Source organism: Carassius gibelio, chromosome A1 (assembly GCF_023724105.1).
Source record: "Carassius gibelio isolate Cgi1373 ecotype wild population from Czech Republic chromosome A1, carGib1.2-hapl.c, whole genome shotgun sequence".
NCBI lineage: Eukaryota > Metazoa > Chordata > Actinopteri > Cypriniformes > Cyprinidae > Carassius > Carassius gibelio.
The window spans coordinates 2,371,113-2,392,314 of NC_068371.1; the positions used below are offsets into that span (position 1 = coordinate 2,371,113).

The 21,202-nt window shown below is 39.3% G+C and overlaps 1 protein-coding gene across 1 annotated transcript; it reads right to left on the reverse strand.

The window, feature by feature from the left end:
* Positions 1-203: 203 nt before the first annotated feature.
* Positions 204-18,361, reverse strand: tet2 (tet methylcytosine dioxygenase 2). The gene is made up of 10 exons (XM_052548407.1): positions 17,914-18,361; positions 6,728-9,409; positions 6,506-6,596; positions 6,326-6,419; positions 5,921-6,129; positions 5,382-5,532; positions 5,207-5,296; positions 4,856-4,993; positions 4,327-4,681; positions 204-4,149 (listed from the first exon to the last, which is right to left on the reverse strand). Exons 2-10 carry the CDS (start codon positions 9,363-9,365, stop codon positions 2,786-2,788), a joined length of 5,130 nt encoding a protein of 1,709 aa, XP_052404367.1. The 5' UTR covers positions 9,366-9,409; positions 17,914-18,361; the 3' UTR covers positions 204-2,785.
* Positions 18,362-21,202: the final 2,841 nt, after the last annotated feature.

Below are 21,202 nucleotides of genomic sequence, written 5' to 3' on the forward strand. Positions count from 1 at the left end.
TTTTGATTTAGCTTCTTTTAGTGGTTTAAATGAATGAAATATAAATACTTATAAAATTCAAGTATTGTAAAGAAATAAAACACGGAAACTTCCAAGATTTTGATACTTTTGTTTGTAATCGCACCATTTGCAAATGATAAATTAAGAGCTTTTTATATGTTTAACTGTTTATTCATTAAAGAAATTGCACAATTTACAGTAAATGCTTGAAATAAATATACATTTTATTAAAAAACCCACATTTCGGCAATATCAGGAATGATAACAAATCTTAACAAATAGCTTTCAAATAAACTGCATACAGTTCTTCAGTACATTACAATACTTACAGTATTCAAAGCTATTATTAATTCAAAGTTTTAAGCATTACAAACCTTAAGGGAGAAGGGGAAGCAATAAAAAAGGGCAGAAAATAGCACATTTAAACCGTTAGTGTCTAATGGCAGAATACCAACAGGAGTACATATACAGCTAGCTTAATGTAAAAGTTGTACACCCCAGTTTGTTAGTAGAAGTCAGAAAGTCATTCAAGTAAAGTTGACTCCACTCAGAAACACTCCGAAGCATCTTCAAGTATGGCTATTATCGTCAATCGCTAAGTTTAACCACTCCTTTCTCTGGCTTTATACACAACCTGCTACTCAAGCTGGATCCTGTACACTCAAACTTAACATTTACTTTAAACTACGACATCGGAAGCCTCTTTCATAACTAGTGAGAACATCAAAGTGATTTCTAAGAGAGGACAAAAACGAAACTTTGCTTGTATTCCAAAAAAAATAAATTAAAAACTTGGGTCACCGGAATACCAACAAGACAAAGATTTTAGCGGCAAAATTATTGATTATTATATGTTTGGAGTGATGGTAACAAACATGTAAAATATACTTTGTACATAACATGGACTTAAAGACTTCTGCAATGCAAGCATATGGTATATACAATATGGCATAATCTATTTAAAACATACAATAATCTACCTATTTTGAATGTACATCTTTTTTTTTTTTTGTATGAAAAAAGAAAACTGAAGTGCTTTATTTTATGTCAGAGTGGAATGAGTTAATTACTTACCAAATGTTTAATTTAATTAATTGGACAGGGGTTGTGTAAGAGGCTATCCCATGTTTAGTGGTCGTAAAATACATTTAGCCTCTACATATGCAACTAAATGCACATGATATTTTAACTGACTTAGTCTAACCTTTCAGTAAAGAGCAAATGCATTGTTTTATATGACATGACACTTTCCCTTATTAATTAAATCAGTGCATGTTAAAATGTTCAAAGATTATCAGCATTCTGCTTCAACTAAACAGATTCTTTTATTTAGACAAAGTTAGAAATGTGTGTGGTATATACAAGTGATTTATAAGGATTTAAAATGCAAAGGCTCAGACCTGATTTAGAGAAGATAACATGGACACAAGTGATAGAAATGATCTGATATATAAATCCCTGATTTTGCAATTCCATTGAAACTTGAAGTTCAAGAAATACTTTCAAATGTGAAGAAAGTAAGAAATGAACTTTTCATCAATGACGGCCTTAAGGTCTGTGTTATATTTGCTACAGAGTGTTTAGAAATAAAAACAGAAACACCTTGGTATTATAATTCTATTGCCAAACTAGATCTGAGGTATATGATAAGTAGGTTTTTCTACGTCATTCATAAGCCTTCTCAACACCCTTAGAGATACTCACATTACATGTATAGCAGGTCAAGTAGCACCATTTGAAATAAGATAAGATCAAACCCAAAGAAATAGTACTCTTCTTTACTAAGCTATTATCTAAGCATACATTCGGGAAAAAAAATGAATAATTTACTGTACAAATCTCAACATTTTAATACAGCTAAAGTTGCATTATGTAAAAACCGCCACAGCAAGTCAAGCCAGCTGCCATTGAAACAGTGACATTGATGTAAAGATAACCCTGTTATATGTTCCTTGATGCATGAGGACCCAATGTTGACCTGTTCTTGACTCCAAGGATCAGTATTCAATGTTCTGAGATCTCACTTTTGTGTGTGTGAATCAGAACATTACTTTTACAAAGTTGACCCTCAATTGCTCACAATACAGTAAGAATAAAGGATTTCTGAAATTGTGATGGCACCAGAGAAATTCTTTAAAAGGCTGTTAAATAATGGAGTTCATAGTTATTGTTTTCCACATCGTGAAATCACAATGGATGAGGTGTAATGAACTGTCTTTCTGATCAGAGGGTGGAAAGCAATACCCTCACTATTATAAAAAGTGCTTCTAAAACACTAAGCTAAATGCTTTCTTAATTGCGCAATCAAAATAACTGCGTATTACTTTCAAATATCATGCAATGTGTTTTGTGTGTGTGTGTGTTGTTAAAGAAAGGCATGTGAAAACACATTTGCATTTACAACACTCCCTAGCACCATAAAAAGTGATTAGCCACAAAAGTCACCAAATATGAATATTTCGTTCCAGTGATTTGTCCAGGTTTGCCGGACTGTGAGCACCATTGATGGAGAACAGTGTGTTGTCATAAGAGAGTAATTCAATAATAAATAAATATTTCCAATTGACCAAACAGTCAAGTTTGACTTCTTAAGAGCATGAAAAACCCACTAATGATCTGCCTTTCCTTACAGTAGCTGTTAATAACCTCACACAGACTGAGCAAGCATTACACATCATCTGGCCAGTGGCACCGAGGTCTGCAACTCTATATTGTAGCACCATTTGATTTTTCTCACGCCCCTCTTATTCTTGTGTTTGTGAGTGCTCTGGACCTACGCAGGTTTTCACAGGAAATGATTGTAAGGCCCAGTTACCTTGGTAAAGGCATAAGGAGATGTGCTCACATATGAATTGGTAGTACAGGACATTGACCGCTCAGTGAGCATGAGGAGGAACTGCTTATATGGAGGCTCTGAAGGTTCTGAAGGTTCTCGTTTCACCTTCTTTCCACTGCTCTTGTTCGACGGGTTTTCAGCACCGTGTTTCTCAGCATCCTCCTCTTTCTCTCTGGCCTTCTCTGCCATCTTTGCTTCCCACAGAGTCAGTCCATGTTTTGCCTCGTTCAAGTTCTTGTGCTGGTAAAACACTAAGGAGATGCGGGTGGGATGGTTGCGGTCAGGCTTCTTGAGAGGTGTAGTTGCATGGAGCTCCCGCTTCGCACACTCAATAATGATTGACCCGTGAGTAGGTGCCACTGCCACACCTCCAATTTCAGGGTCAAGGAAGTTGTGCTCGCTGTCAGACCACACCTCCTCCTTTTCTTTTTGCTCTGAAGTCTGGGTAAGCGGTTCTTGTTTGACTACAGGGTTAAGGGCATTGTCATTGGAAAGCCTCAATTCTGGAGGTTGGTTGGGGTTGAAGGATTCAGTACCCAATGGAGGAAACACCTGAGAGATCCCATTTACTCCATGCATGTTTATTTCGAAATCTTTATTTCTTGGCATATTTAAGTTATTTATATTTGGGGGAAACATCTGAGGATTCTGGGACATGTGATGTTTGGGGTAAGCTTCAAACTGGCTGTTTCTACCGATGGCTGCAGAGTCCAATTGTAGATGGGCTGAAGGATGCCTGGAGAAGGCATTGGGTGGCATGTTAGCACCATAACCTGGGTAATGTCCCAAAGAGTGCATGCCAGGTTTCATGTTACAGGTGTCATAACCATTGGCTGGCAAGCTAGGCTCTCCATAATGTGGGGGGTAGTTGACCCCGTAATGTTGAGGTGCATTGTACTGCTGCTCAGAGTACAGTGAATTTCTTTGGGGATGATACATATTTGGATGCTTTAGATTGGAAGAGTAGTAAGGGTGGAAGTTGTCCACGGGGAGTCCTCCATTGCATTGGTAACCACTGTAGAGAGGGTTGGGCGTAAGAGACCTGGGATATGGGGTGGGGGCATTAATGTAAGAGTTGGGTGCATGTAAAGCTGAGGGATAAGGACCGGCAGAAGAAGAGGTTTGAGAATGTGTGGTTGCTGGTTGAGAAGTGTTTGAGAAGGTTCCTGAAGCAGTTGAGAATCTAGGAAATGGTGGGACAGTGTAGGGATTAGGATTAGGTGGTGTTTGATGGTGCTGATGCTGAGGCTGATGGGCAGCATGAGCGTGTGGGAGATGCACGGAGTCCTGGTTTGTTTTCATGTTACCTGGGCCTGGAAGAAATTAGGAGATTCGACCAAAATGTAAACATTCAGTGTTGTAATATTGATAAACACTTATAATCTGTTCCATTACTTGGTTCTATAATTTATTTTACCATCCTTAAACTATTTATAACTGAATAATGTTTGAAAATTTGAGTATTGGTTTTTGAACCTTTGCTTCTGTACCTGTTGGAGTTGTTTTCTGGCCTGGGTTCTCATGAGGGACCTGTTTCTGCTTTGCTTGCTGAGCGTTGTCCATTTTGGCATTGGATGTATTGGGGTTGTTTGGTTTGTTAGCTGCAGCTCTCTTGGCATCCAGCTTCTTCTGCCGACAAGACTTGGCAGGCTCTGGTAGTGTACGCACCTGTCTACGAAATGCACTGAGCACCTGAATGGCACCAGTCTTGGTCTTCTCCAGCTGAGCCTCAGCACTGCCAAACTCATCAGTGGATGAGGGCTTGTATAAGGGAAGCACGTGTAGCTGCTCATCCTCAGGAATTTTCCCGATCTCACGATTGTCCTCTCGTGTTAGAGTGCAAACCTAAGCAGGAGCAGAGTGGGAGGTTTTTAATATTTCTATACTCTACTTTGTTCTAGCCACCATTTGTTCTCCACCTACAAGGTTAGAATGAATCAGTTTGTAAAAATTCTGATGGTTTGGGCAAATGCTTTTCATCACTCTTATTAGTCTCTACAGTAAGCATTTAATTCTTACCACTGTACTGCCACCGTGCATGTTCTGAAGGTCTCTGTGGGCGTGGGCACAAAAGTCTAGGCAGGCTGTCACTCCAGAAAATGGACGTCCTTCTTTTAGACCCAGACGGCAATCGGGAGCTCTATGTTCATGCTCCACCTGTCAAATATGGGTAGATATAGAAATTACTTCTAAATGCCTTCTTTCGTAGATGCACCACAGTACATGCACTTTTGCAGTGACTACTTATTTCATATATTACAACACTACTGCAGCTTGTTATCCCACATTGAAAATCTCAGGAAAAAAAACAACAACTATATATTCTTGAGAGTACGTATAAGACCTGAAGCAGAGAGTGCAAATGGATACCTGATTTGCGTAAGCATCTGGTGCCATTTTTTTATAAACTGGGGAAATGAAAGTTGCAAGACCCTGTAGATTTTGTTCCAGTTTCTCTTCCTGTAAGTGAATAAAAATTATTGTTATCTTTAATTTTGCATGCCCTTTGTTGACTAAGTGGTGTGTTTGTATGTCAGCATCTCACCTCCTTGGGATCATCCCCAAGTAGTTTGAACTTTCGAGGGATTTTACTCCTAGCGAATTTGCAGCCATTATAGTACATGCTCCAGGAGCAACCAAATGAGAAAGAAGCTCCACAGGCATCAGATTCAAAACCCTGACATGCACATGTTCTCCTAAAGATAATGACAGAAATTACAGAATGTTACGCATTGTAAACATACCTCTGAACAGGGTTGCTCAATCCTGTTCTTGGAGATACCTACCTGCAGAGTACACTCCTAACCCTGCTCCAATCTTTCTGTAATTATCCTAATAAGCTGGTTCAGTTCTGTTTGTAACAGTACTGGGCACCCTTGCCTTAGAATATCTTGGGAATTTTGTTTAAGCCATTAAATAACTCACATAACTATAAATTACTATGCTATTCATGTTAAGCAGAATGAGGTTACATACACGTGTAGCAATACAAAGACCTAAGGCATTCAATTCGGATTCACAGTGTTTTGGTCAGTGAGTGTTCATTGTATTTGTAAAAAAGCAATAATAAGGATTTATCCTTACTCCTCATTTAGAGCACATCTTCGGTTGGTCAGAGCACCATGTTTTGTTAGAGTTTCACTGAGTTCAGTGTAGAGACGGTCAGCCAGGTTGATTGGTATGCCTTCCCAAACTAGGATGACCACTGCTATACAGGATGCCTGACAGGAGTGACCAGTCCGCTCTCGTACCAAGACTAGGATTTTCTCGTCTACATTTGCCCTCCGTATTACCTATAAAACATAATACACATATGTTCAGAAAGCATACTGGAATTTGTTTGACACGTGTTAAGTAACTGTGATTTCCATAGAGGGCGCTGTTGATAAGAAAAATATCAAGTGTACTTTAATAACTGCAACAGACAAAGGGAGGCAATACATGTGCTCACAAAAAAGAGAATATAGGATGTCAATAAACTGTCTTTACCCATTTAGCAATGGGGCAGCCCTGCCCACTCTTGCCCTCCTTGCCTGTATACACAACCTTTTCAATCCTAATGGCACTTCCAGTCAGTCCAGATCTGTCAAAGGCAAATATAGTAATTATAATACAAATTTATAAATAGAGCATTCATTTTCTGCTTGAGTGGAGTTCATGATATCACACCTTTCCTCCATCATTTTGCGGATGCCTGCAACATTTGGTGCTGATCCCAAGTGAGTATAATATGGGCCTTCATCCCTTTCACTGATTTGCTCTGTAGATTAAAAGAATATGAGAATGGTATTGTGTATTTTGGAGTCAAAGTATATAACTAATATGAAATTTGATGTCATTAAGAATAAAATATATAAACTAGGCTAAAAGTAGCTGCATAAAACCTCTTACCAACACAATGACAAGACGGAATATCGTACTGCGTCTTCAAAGGTGTATCTAGCAAGTTTTTTATTGGTGTGTGAAGCAGCTTCGTGGGGGACTCCAGAAAGCTTTGTAACCCAGGTTCAATCTTTTTGGTTGGGGTGAAGTTTTGTGGTTTGCACTGTTCCTTGACATTCCCCTCAGCACTGGTTGAGAGCACAGTCACCGCCCCAGCCATCTCCACCTTCACCTTATTGGGTGACCTTATGACCAAAGACTTTCTTTCAAACACAGTTGAAAGCTGATACTGTTTTAACTGCTGCTCCATGGTAGCTAGAATACTCCTCTGGCTTTGTTTACAGGACGGAGAAGGATGCTCCTGCTTTACTACCGCTGGCAGGACTTTGGTTTTGTCTTGATCTTGCTGCTGCACTTCTATGGGTGGGAATTGAACAGAGGTTTCTAAACCTGAGCAGTTTTCACTTTTTATGGCCTGCATCATTGGCCGGATGTAGTTGGGGCTTTGCTGCTCCTGCCTCTGCAGAAGGTGCATTCGCAAGAGTGCGTGCCTCTGCAAATCTCCTTGAGCACCTTGGCTTGGGAGAGACTCCCTCTGGAATTCCGATTCTTGGAATTCAGCTTTGGTAAATGTTTGATCAGGTATCTGAAGACTATTTGAAACTTGTGACAGTTGTGATTGAGAAATCGGAGACTGTGGGAATTCCAAATGGTTGCGTACCCTGTGTTGAAGAGGTTGCTGTTTACTGGTGTTCTGAGAGTACTGTGTGTTCTGCTCAAGTGTCCTTTCGGTTAGAGCTTCTGCTTCTTTAGACAGGGATTGTACATTTGATTTAGATGAGTCTGGAAATGTAGAGTTTTCTCTTATAGCTGGACTAGACAGTGTTTGTGCTGGTGTTTCTATATCTAGAGATAATTTTGGGGATTGTGAATGAGGGCAACCCTCTGTTTTAAGCCTTTTCAAGAGCGGTGCATCTACCTGGCTGTTGGAAACATCTTGTGATTGTGGAGCTGCTTGCATATTTCGGCTGTCCTGAGGAAGCCGAAGGGGAAATGTGCTGGTGGCCTGCTGGTGAGTCTGAGAGAGGAAGCTCGGGGATTGAATCGGGTCTTGATCATTTTTGCATAATTGATGGGTCATGTGTTTGTTAAATTGCATGTAGCTATGCATACCAGAATTGTTCTGTTGACATTCTTGGCCAGAGTTGTGGGGGAACTGTGTAGGAGGTAGGGAGTTTTTGTAACTGTCTTTTGCTTTATTTTCATACGAGGGACAAGTGCGATTACTGAAATTTTGAGAGTAAAAGTTGTTTGAGGACAGTGGCTGAGGATTTATACAGTGATTTTGGCTCTGTGTGACTGTATGCTGCTGCATCTGTGCCCGTGGAAGGAAGAAACCCCACATCTGGGGGTGGTCAGTAGGCGGCTGAGGTGCTGAAGCTGAGTTTAAATCTATCCATTCCATCTGGGATGAGCGATCTGTGCTCTTTGATGTTGTCTTATCCTGACCGGGTTTAGGCTCAATCTGTTGCTGAGGCAAAGAAAAGTCATGGAGGTTTTCATCAACTGGTTGTTTCTGTAGTACCTTAATCTGTAGATTCTGCTGACCTGTCTGAGTGTTTTGTGAGGGTGCTCTTGGGGTCGATATATAAGATTCAAGACTAAAATCTTGGCTGGACTTTCTTAAACGCTCAGAGTCATTCGGAAAGCCTACACTATCTTTTTGAATCTGCGAGCTACCATTAATGCCTGTCTGTGATTGCACAGTGGACTCCGGAGATTGTGTTCCCATATCTGGGAGGTCAGAGAGAGGATAAGCAGGCTCTTTTTGCTTGGCTACAAAACTGGAGTATCCATTTACTCTAAATTCTGGGTTGCAGCCATTGCTGCCTTGTTCTTCAGGGGGTGCCTTGGCAAGTGGCTCGGAGGCGGATGTTTGGGGGGAAATAGGAAAACCTGAGGTAAATGAAGGTGAAGGAGTTTCCTGCTCAGGCAGGTTGCTGGTGACCTGATCTTCTTGAGATGAGTTGGTTTGAGGTGCAATGGACACATGCTCTGGGTAATACTGAGATAAAGTTTTCTCTAAGAGGTCACCAGTTGTACCTTTTACAGAGGGTGGGTTTGTTGTAGCACCATTGGGCATTGGAACTTGCTTGTTCCTTGACAGTGAGAATAAATCCCCATTGGGAAAGTTACAGTTTCTTTTATGTTTTATTTCAAAATCCCCTGGCTTATTGTGCTTGGGGAATCCATCCAATCGGTTCTCTATTCCTGCATCTCTTTTATCCCAAAGCCTCATGTCCTCATTTCCATTCACCTCTGAATCAGTGCAGAATTTTTTAGGCTGGTGAAAATCTAAAAATGTCTGTTCATTAAGATCATGTTTCATCTGTCCATTCATCTCATACATGCTTTGATCAAATATCCCCGGCATACTATCAGGTCCAGAACAATTCTCATGTTGACGTTTCATTGGGTAGACTACTGTGCTTGGATTGAAATGGCTCCAGTTAGCGTCCCCATTGAACCGCTGAGAATGATCTCCATTCTGGTGCTTGGTGAGAAGAGGGTCTGTCTGCTGAGTGCCACTGATTTGTGAAAGTATCAGACTTTTTTCCGTCTCATGGCTGGTCTTTTCTGTTTCCATCTGGTCTGCTCTGGGTCCATTCACAAGGCTGCCCTCTTTGCGTCCTACATGGAAGACATGGAAAAATACCAGTAGTAAAAACACATATTAACTGTAGTTAGCTGAGTTTTTTCTGGGGGGTTGGGTGGGGGAGGGGGGTACTGGGTGTCCTGGGGGACTGATGTATTAAAGACATGTTATCAAAAACAGTCAGACTCTGCTGTTGTGAAAAAATGAACCTAGTCTCAAAGTAAACATGCTCACCAGAGAACTTGAAAAAAAAAATGAAAGCGTCATTCTTTGCATGCTTTGCATTTTCCTGTACAGTCGAATCTGAGAAGGCTCCAGACAAGGGTTGTGTAGTGCAAATACTAATGACCTGCTTTTTTCTCTTTGCTATAAAAACAAAGCCCTGGATTTCAGAGTCATAAACATTGCCCTAACTGTCATGCAATGTTTAAAGAAACAGAATGGTACCAGACATGTTACTATCCAGTGCTCTGTACCTATGTACGGCTTGCTTGGTATTTATAGATTTGAGCACATACCATATGCATAACAACTGTTGTCTTGAGAGTGGTTGGTTATGTTTGATAATAATGCTTTCATCTTGAAGTGATTGCACCATTGTTAACATATTACACAATTTTTTATTTTATCCATGACCTTTGCATTACTTACCAAAAAAACTATTTCACTACACATTCTATAAATAACTGAACTAGAAATAAATAGAAGAATTGTAGAGAAAATAGAGAACTGTATAGATATATTTACTTGCAACCAAATGGACAGAGCCATACAATAAGAACTGGCATACAGGAGGTCTAATATGAAACAGATTTTTCAAGGAATGTCTTCCATGTGTTTGAGTCTAAAATGGTGAAAGAAAAACAGCTTTGAAATGAAATAACTACTGGTCTGTTGGGTCTTTAAGTTATATCTTTTTATGAGAGCACCCATTGGCATGAGGAACGATAAGGGCAAGATAAATTAATAATAATGGTAAGACTTTACATTAAGGTTGCATTAATGTTTATGTATTAACTAACATGAATTAACCATGATCAATACATTAGTGTTTATTCATCTTTGTTAAAATTGTTAGTTCATGTTAAATCACAGTCCATTAACTAATGTTAACAATCATAATTTTATAATGCATTAATAAATGTTGAAATTTAACATTAGCTAAGATTAATAAATGCTGTAGAAATATTGTTCTTGCTTATTCATGTTTATCAAAATAATGTTAACTAATGAACCTAATTGTAAAGTGTTATCATAATAATGTACATTTTATTAACTTTTTAATAAAGGTTTGATGAATTGTTGAATACCATGGGCAATCTCATTATGACCTACCCTTTTATTCACAAAAGTTGCATTGGTTTTATTTACAAAATGTTTATGTTTAAGATGTATATAACTAGCTGCGTCTCTAACTGTATCTGATAGGGTAGGCAGTGAATCCCAGTTGAGGATTATGATTTGTTTGGAGCCTGTATGTGTGCTGCATGAAAGTTGAATATGGATCCATTCCGGAGCCACTCCAGGTTTTCCCGACAGCTGAGACACAGTGGGATAAACCCACACTGAAAACAGCACACAAAACCTCCCTGAGCAGGAATGACAAAGCACCAGATCCCAGCTGAGAGCTGTCTATATATGCTCTAAACTTTCAGACAATGGGTTTCCATTGGCTGTGTCTATACATATAATCTTTTTTGTTTGTTTAAATGTCTAACCTATGTAGACAATCCAGTGACTTATATAACATAAAAACACCAAACAAACCATTTAAACCAGTCCTTATCGTCTTTATCTCATCTCTTGACAACTAGGAGTGGCTTTGAATTCGGTTTGTTGTCCGTCCTGTTTTTTTAGTTTTCTTCTTTTCAAATCCTCACTCTCTCTCTGTCTATTTAAAATGATCTCTCAGCTATTGTGTTCTCCCACTTTAATGAATAAACGTGTTAAAGCAACACAACCAAGGAAAGCACACAGCTTCTACAGCAGTGGTATTTATTAAGTGTTTTAACGGTTTAGCCTCAGGGTTGCTGTCTAAATATACAGTTGGTCAATGGGGAAGTGACATTTTCTCTGTCTTTCACGGCTCACACTCTAACAATGGAATCATTGAACTAGTGAATCATTATTAGGATTGTAATTTTGCTTTGAAAATGGTTTGGTTAAGTGTTAAATAAGTTTAAAACATATGCGGTGCATATACTCCGTGTCTGTGTTTCTAAAATAAAAGGCTTCAGTCATGGCTTCTAATAAACAGAGGGTCTAAAATACAAGAAATAAACAAAGGTGCTTATTTAACTTTTTAAAACTTACTTGTACATCAGTTCTCAGTTTGAAACAGACAGACAATTAAATAAATGAATAACATTTAGTTTTCTAAGCAGGTAAATCTGCAATATCGGTCACATGTGTAAATTAAAACCAGTATGTGTTTGAGGAGAGTGGTTCTTTTCCAAAGTATTAAGGAACCAGACAGGAATACGGTCCTTCTTGTGAAGTTCAATGAATGAGAAGCCAAAGAAAACAAAACCCATGTTGTTAATATTCTAAAATCTAACTGGCTTGGCTATTCCAGTGCTGAAACAGATCACATTCTGTAGCACGCTGTTCACACACTGCTGCTTGTGTTAGACTCGAGTGAAACTTCATCCTCTGGTTCCTCCCACTGTAATCTGATCGTACAGCTCATGTGCAAGTGTGCTTTAAATGTCACGCATGCAGCGTTTCTCCTTTGAGCCTTAACCATGCCTTATTTCCCCTGACATACAGACATGGAAACCAGCTCAACAAGAATCTCAACTTCCACAGTCAACTTTTGTTGGCATTTATTTACAACTTTGACTTCAAACTATTTTTCTTCGTTGCTATAAAGAGTAACAAAAGAGACCCAAGCCAGTTAAAATAATCAGGACCAGTGTATCTTTGCTTCTCAAGTGTCATGCTGCCATTGGAATGTGTGTGTGTGTGTGTGTGTGTGTGTGTGTGTGTGTGTGTGTGTGAGAGAGAGAGACTCCATTCAACACATCAGCACTATATGACTCAGGAAAATTTCCTAAAAACTTTTCTAGCCTGAGCTTTAATAGCTCACTGACACCCATGACTTTCATTTTCAATAAGAGGCCAGAAGAAATAAGCATAAGAATGGAAACAAAGAGGAAAGAAGCCCTTTGAAACGAAAGGGTATTTTTAGAGAGTCAGCATGTGTACTTCGGGAAGGTATGAGACGTTTGGAAGAGACTTATTTTGTAATATTTTCGTATCACATTCTGATTTGGGTCTTTTCAAGAACAACGGAATAGAAACAAAACATGAGATAGTAGAAGTCGCTGTATGCCTTTAAAGTTGCTGTATATTTTCTTCTCAGCGCACTCTTTGTTCATCCTCAGTGACATTTCAAATCCTCTTTGTGGGAGAGGATTTGAAGAGAGGTAGATTACTTTAAAAGCTGGGCAGATACACACTTGTGTTTGTAATTTCAGCACAGCTACAGTGCGTCCCATGTGAAGAGTCGAGTGTGCGCTGGACCCATTGTCCTTTGTTACTAATAGAAGGCAGATGTGGCTCTGCTGTAACAGTTTGCAATCAAGTCTTTGTGCTCTCGTTCACTCCAAATGGCCTTTGCATGACCTGCATTGATATGACCAATGATAATGTTGCGTTAGCTATTATATACGAGCTTAAAACTGCAAAAAAAAAAAAAAAAAAAAAGATGCTCCATTGGAAGATATCTTTGTATGTTGTTTTTTTTTTGTGGATTTGAAAAAAGTTACAACCTGCAGTGATAAGTTCATTGCAATTTGATTATGGCAAAGGAAAAGTCAAGTTTCTTTTCTGCATTTCTCACAATGGCATCTTTTACAATTTTTAATTCTGAAATTATATTTCTGGTTGAAGGAGAGGGATTAAATCCTCCCCACCGTCTGTACAAACATGCATCATTAATAAATCATTAGCATTGATGTATGATGCTAGTCCCATTTTTAATCCCAGCTCATAATTAAATGGTTAAATTACATCTACACAAGAGTGCATGATAGATCCTCAGCACATGTTGTGTGACTAAACAGTGTAACATTGCCGACCGAACCTGCTGACCCTTTTGTCAGAAAATACATCGATTACTACAGTGTAATTAATATGTAACGAAGCACATTATTCCATACAACAACCTCCCCACCCCCAAATCATCTTCCAAAATATATTCCCAATAAGCATTCCTCTCGACTGCTCTCCGTCTCCTTGTACTACGACCCCTCCCCGTTTCTTTTTGTCTGCCGCGTCTGATGAACTGAGATCACTGCGGAGCAGATTTCTTTCAGAGAGCGTGGTAACCATGGTGATCATTATATTGCTGCTGCATGGCCATCTGCTCTGAGCATTAACGGAGCATGAATGAATGTCAGCGACGGAGAGGGACAGAATGCAATGCAAGCGAGGGAGCACATGTGCTGAGCACACTGATTCTGCTGGGATCGCCTCTCTTTTATGGGAATGTGACAGAGTTTTATTTACTACCGGAGCAATAGCCATCACTTTAAATGCAGCTCTTATATCTGGACGGGGCTTTTTGCTGTGAAGAATATTTGCTCAGAGTTACAAAACATGGATTTGTGGCAAGGCCAAGAATAATAATAAAAATAATAAATGTTCTTAATGTTACAGATAAGATTTTTTCAGATTGCCATATGTAGTCTGCATTGTTTGAATATTTAGTTTATGAAACATTCGACTGTTTCACGGGAAAATGTCTTTTGGAGAAGTAACATGTCTGCCAGTTTTGTTCTGACCTACAACAACAAAAAAAGGTTTACAATAAATTGTGCTACCTTTTAAATCTAACGATCGCAAGTCTCAAGTCTTCAATTAAAACATGCAAATTAGTATTATTGTTATTCTTTTTCTTAAAAACATTGCGTGACTGTGTATTAGCGTGTAGATTTCAATTTCTGTACTGTCCGATCTCTAATCGTCATACCTTTAGAATGTAATCTAAAGAAAGAAAATCGTTCTTTTAACCTCAAAAAGCAGTTTAATGTTGCTTATAACTCATTCTCTTTGAAATAATTGTTTGTAAGTACAGTAATCCCTGTAATCAGATGCATATTTAAAACTGGAATATGATCTAATTTCAGTCACTGACATTACACTTAGTTTCACTGACTTTACATTTTTACACGCTTCCTGTTGTGAACTGAAGGGAAGGAGATAGTTTTGAACACTGTTGGTTATGTACTTGCTCAATACTTGATTTTGTATCAGTTTTAACCCCAAAAAGTAACATAATGCGGCATCAAACACACTTCTCTGTTTTGTGTATATAATATACCGCGGAAGCTTTAACAGAATCATCTGAACTGAGCTGAAGAATGTCACGATGCCAGAGTTTAAATGATTAAGATACTACAGATGCAATCATTTTATTAGAACAATAAAACTGATAATTGCATTTTTGTCTCGTGCATCTTGATGCATCCCAATGTTTTCTTTTTGAACCCAAAGCACTATTTTGCATGCATTTAACGTTTCATGTTGGCTTGTAATATCTTCCCGTTTATAAGTGACATAAGTGACTGCTGATATGGCATTACTTACAATAAACAAGCAAGGTCTCTGACAAACCACAGATTAAACCACATGACAATTCTGCAGTACTTTGAGACACCCTCTCTCTGACCCAAATGTCAGCTCGACCCGCTCATCTTTAACTTCTTGAAATGTCACAGAGTTTACAGTCTTGAGTGTCATTGAGATCCAGCTGTCTCTGATAAATCTGCTGTCAACAAGGTGGCTTTTGCCTTCCCAATCAGTGACTAAACATGTGATTCACACACTCCTTTCTCTCCTCTTCAGTTTGCTGAAAATCCTCGTGTGAAGTGTTGTGAGAAGGATCCTTTAAGGTTTCTGTGTGTGCTGGGATTAAGAGTGTGACACACACACACACACATGCAACAAACCTCTTCTTGGTAGACTTCGTTCTGATCAATACTAATACAAAATCCCCCAAACTGACGTCACCGGTTTTCGAAATTAGAATGTGCCGTGTGATTCTTATTAGCTTGACACACTTTTAATTTTTTCTTCTAAATCTTTGATTCTGAAGGGGAAAACCATCACGCTTTTCTGTTATGAAACACCATTCTAGGCTTTTGCTGAAAGCAAATAGATATTCTCTGAATGCACACAGCTGGAGCTGGAAAGACAACCTTTTGAAAACCACGCTGAAAATTGCATCATCTCTGAGAGGAAACCGTCAGAAGTGCAAAACCAATCCGTACTACTTGATTTTATTGTATTAGTCATGGAAAATCTTTTTTTTTAGTGATTCACTGAGCTTTACAAATAAGTTCAGCCACGTTCTGTGACCGCAAGACATTTGTAGTTTTCAGAGAACTAAAAGTGGCAGAATCTATGCAAGCCACGAGTTTAACAAAAGTCTTCTGAATACAGACGAGCTGCTTTCCAGTGACCTCTTGGCCGGTGTTAAGAACACTTCTTCACTGAGTTCTGAGTTTGTGTTTGTAAACAGAGCGAGCATGTGCGCTTCAACTCGCGCCTGAGATTTAAACCTCCACCGTCATGCGTGTTCCAACATCCTCTGAACCATCAGACAAAAGTGTATCTGGTCTCATAGAACATCCCAGCAATCAGAACTATTGTGACAATTCACAGCAAAAGAGCTTTAAATATTCCTGAATCAAATGCAGCACAAGCTATAAAGCTAACTATGCAAGCTGGAAAACGTTTTCAGGCAAATACTGAGCACATCTAATATGAAAATCCCATTATTTCGTTGCAAATAGTTGCATGAGTTGTGATTTTTAAACACCAAACCCGAGCAAAAAAATATGATGACGACAAATCACAAACCAAGCCAAACAAAAAAGATTATGTTTACTTTTCACCTGTACATTCAACCAAATTAAATGCTTTAACCCCCCCCCCCCCCCCCAATAAAACAAAGTCTTCTTATCATGCAAAACAACATCTAGATGTCATTGCACAGAGGTTTATTATTGTTTTGCACCAGACACTTTTATCAGAGACAGGGTTCTGCCTGTACTTCCAGTCCAGATAACTCCGTCTGTTCTCACCAGTTAAAACCATGCCATGGACACACAACCCTTACAGTTATATTAAAGTATTACATGTCGAGTGACTGATGTAAACTGTAACTCAGCTTGATCTGGAGCTGAAGCTGTGATGGCACTCGTCTCTCTCCAGATCCCTTCACTGCGGTCACATTAGCATCCACACCACCTCTCTGTCACGCTGATTGACAATCTCCATAAAGAATCCCCTCGCAGGCGTTAGCTAACTTCCACACTTAACATCTAAACTGAATGCTGGAATACACAAGCTAAATACACAACATAAGGGCACGGGACTGTTATCTGTGTTAAACAGCAGCCAATTATAATGCAAATCCTAATAGGGCTCTTAAAATCAATTAAACAAAGGGGGCATTTGTAAATCATTAGTGCAGATAAAAGAGTCGCCTTCTGTAACAGTTAACATGTTTCATTATTGTGTGTCAAAAGCAACAATGACACCAAAATGCATCTGAAACATGGTTATTTACAGCAAAACTCAAGAGTTTATTTGCTCAGTCTAGAATCTCAGTAGACTACGGCTTAATGTCAAACACATGTTCCTGACCACTATAAGACACCATGGCTGTGCATGATATCTTAATGCAATAGAAATACAATTCAGCACATGCACCAAATTGTGCAAAAAAAAAATCACTGTGAGCATAAAATGTAGACATAAAAACACATTTCTGATCTTGTGTACAAACAAACAATGGGAATCCTTTTGAAGTCAAACAAGGCTCAGATCTGTTTCTCTGGCGGCCGTCGGCTGATGGTGAAGCAGGGTTGGGTTTCAGCTCTTTTAAAGCTCTGACCTTGTGGGCTTCCACCACTACGCTCTCCTGTTTCGGTCTTTCTTTGTGTCTGCTTGTCACTCAGCCATGAATGCACTGAAAGCTCCACTATTCCTGGCCAAACACACACATTCAGTCTAATAAAGCAGAACTGTACCAAAAATAATTTTATCAGATTAATAGTAAATACCATTCCTTCATAAAAAAAAATGTTTTTTGTAAAAAATATTGAATAAAACTCTCTAAAACAGCTCTTTCTTGTATCTGCATGCAGACGTCCAACAAGGCCGGTAGACCCTGAACAGATCAGATAATGGTGTTCGCCGTGTGACTGTTTAGTCCTGCATTGTGAAATAGTAGCTGAAGAAGAATTAGCCAACACAAAGATCACCCGTCACATTCCTAAAACCATCCACTGCACGACATCTCAGATAACACATGACAAATGAGAGTTAAACGCTTGAAATAGAGTCAAAATAGTGACCGAGGGAGGAAGAGAGACTGAAAACGTCAGCCATGTTGGTGAAGCTTTATCTAATATCCTTTCATTATTATGTCAGCTCTCGGCTTCAGACAGGACAGCACAGAGCTGGGAGCCGTTAAAGAGACCCCGGGGCCAGAGGAAAGAGGGCACGGACGGGAAAGCGCTCTCACCTTGCTCTGCGTCCTTCCAGCTTGAAGAATCCCAACAAACCGTCTAGATCTCCTCTTAAACAAATCCTAAAGAGCAGCCATCTTGCTTCCTTCTGTTCCGTCTATGAAGCAGACTCCCTCCGCATCAATATTCATGGGCCAGTCTGACGTCTGCTTTCATCACCGGGGCAGAAGCCGTGCGTGTCTGTGGGTTCTCCAAGTGTCCAGACGCTCGTGGAGAGCGTGAGACGCTCCAGTGTGCAACTCTGAGCAGAAGAACCAAGCTTGCTTCGCCGGCAAGCTCAAGTAATTGCAAAATCTCTTTCCTGCTGGGTTCTCTCCACACAAAGGGACCGAGTTTCTTTTCTCCCCCCTCCTTTTTTTTGCTCTCTTTCTTTTTTTTTTTTTTCAGCCGCACACAATAGTGCACACTAGACTGGCTGCCGTCAAGCACTGGACTGGATTACACACTCGGGGAAAACCCCTCCACTCACAATCTGCTTCAAATACACACGGTTTATCAAACGGAAACAAGAAAAGGAACAGTTCTGAGAAAATTAAACCAAGGTTCCATACTCATGACGAAGCTCTGTTTGTTGGTCTTAGTTTCTTATTTCCGGTGAAGCACCGCCTTAGTTTCTATGATGCATTGCCCTTATTTACTCACACTTGCTCTTTTTAGCGGTTTTAGGGGTTGCACGCTTAGACCTTAAAAAACTAAAGTTTATATTGTTAGATTCACCATCGCTGATCATGCTTTCTCTTCTTTAGCTCCCGAAATGTGGAATTCCGTGTCTTCTGAGATAAGAAATGCAGAATACCTTAGGTGTTTTTAAGTCTGACTTTTTTAGGCTAGCTTTTATGTGATGCTTTGTTTTAGTTTTTTTATCATATTTTTATATGTATGTAAAGCGCCTTGAGATGCTACTTTTAAAGGCGCTATATAAAATAAAGTTCATTATTATTATTATCATCACTGTGAGACATTTGAACAGCGTCTGATATCTGACTGAAAGGATTTCTGACCTGAAGACAGAATGTGTGCGGTTATGGACATGTGAAAGCCAGCACTAACACTTCTCTGTTTAGAGCTTTTAAATATCTGTTTTTTTGTCTCGTCTGGATTTTAACAGGTGGTTCTTGTCTCGCTCCTCTCTGGTTCTGAAAGGGAGACCCCAGCTTACAGTGACGTTGGTTGACTCAATAGTTTCAGACAGCGAGCAGAAAGGGAGATTTGTTGTTTGACGGCGTGGAGGAAGGGCAGTGGGGGAGGAAGGAAGACGTGCATGAGCAGTAATCAGCAGAAGTGCTCATTACACATGAGATCAGCGCTGCAACCAGACAACAAGCTTCAGGAATGCATCCCGCACGCAATCTTTGGCAAAAGAAATCAGTTTTCAAATGATCAGAGAACAACCCACGTCATTCTGTCAGGTTTTAAGAAAAATGTAACCGATCACAACGTTTGCAACATTTCTCATATTCTTAATTATTATTACTACATTGTAATAACTACTGAATTACACATTTATATTGTGTCAACATATTTTACAGCTAGGTTAGTATGTTTAATCTAGGATCTTATAAAATTTTAAGTATTGCACAAATTGGAGATGGAACTCGTATGACTTGTAGGTAAAACACCTCCATAAAAGTTTCCAACCTTTAACTAAATTCTCGTAACGAGCACAAAATGTACAAACCACTAAATATGTAGAAACTCACTGTACCTAAAGCAAAACATTATGCAAGTTTAATCTCAGACAGGCCCATAAAGACACAGTCATTACAAAGTGATTTCTGACATATTCACTAATAAAGCCTGCCCTTTTATTTTTGTGATAATTTCTAGTAAACAATTGCACTGTGTACGGCTCCACTAAAGCACTATACATCATTTTCTTAAGATGCAAGTATACTTTAATTGTTTCACCAGATTTATGTAAAGGTGGAACGTTCTGCACTAATCAGTTGTTCCACAAGGTGGCAGCACTCGCTAGAGAACAAACACATTTTTATCTGTCATAAGTTTTGGAGGGGGATATCTAGCAGACACTGGACACAGATGAAGCTTTCTAGAGCGCCTTCATTCGTTTAATAGCTTACGATGATCAAACTAAACTAAACACGCCTCCCTCTGGAGAAACATTACAGCTTGTGTAAAGGTGTCAGAAACGACAAATCATGCTTTCACATCACTAAATCACAGAACTAAATCTCTCACCTTGTGTGTGAAAAAAGGGCTGAACCCAAACTGCTGGAGACATGAGGGAGTGGACACACTTCTAACACGCGTGACCTCACACGTCTGCTGGATCTTATAGAGGACATAAACTACATTATTGTGATGCTTCGACTCTCCGGTCACATGACACCTGACATTCAGGCTTGGATAACAGCATGCACTATTAATGTTAGGACTGTGGCACTAACTTAAATTAATAATAAATCAACAATAGAGACATCCTCAAACAAGAAGACACTCCTGCACTTATCTTGAACGACTCGTTAGTGTAAGTCCTAATTACGACAAACCCAGCAGGAGGGCGAGAGATCCCAAGCGTGGAGTTCAGAAGGCTACAGAGAGGACGGAACGCTCTTTCCATGTGTTCTGAACACAGGGTCCTGGTTCTCTCTGAAGGGGTGCAGGATTTTACGAGGCTCTGTTCACAAAGGCTGATTATTCTCACAGCACAGACACATGAGGGCCTTGAGGGGATGAAACCAGATCGGGGCCACTTCTGCTTTCCAAGCCAAATGATCATTTGATTCACATGGTGTTTAGATATTAGCTGATATTTGATTGATGCTGATACATCTTTACTAAAGCTATCTTAAAACACACTTTGCAGTTACACTTTATTTTTAGGTGTCTTTGTTACAGTGTAATTACACATATTAGTGCTGAGTTAAATTAATTAACTACATGTTCTTACTATATGGTCAGGGTTAGGATTTGGGGTTACTTGCATGTAATTAGGCATAATAGATTGTTGTTTTAATATGTAACAAGGACACCTTCAAATACAGTGTTACATTAAGGTCTTGTTACTTCGCATTAGTTAATGCATCAACTAACATCAAAGAAGAATGAGCAATGGATTTGTTACAGTGTTATTAATCTTTGTTAATGTTACATTGTTTCTAACTGGAACCTGATACTAATGTTTTTGTGTTCATGTGTTCCTAAATATTAATCTGGATGAAGAGTTGAGTACTGCTTTTTATGTCATCTGTAATAAAGGACAGCCCTGTGTCTGTGAATCTACTGTCAGATGAACAGAGAGCAGAGATCAGGGAACTGTCTTTC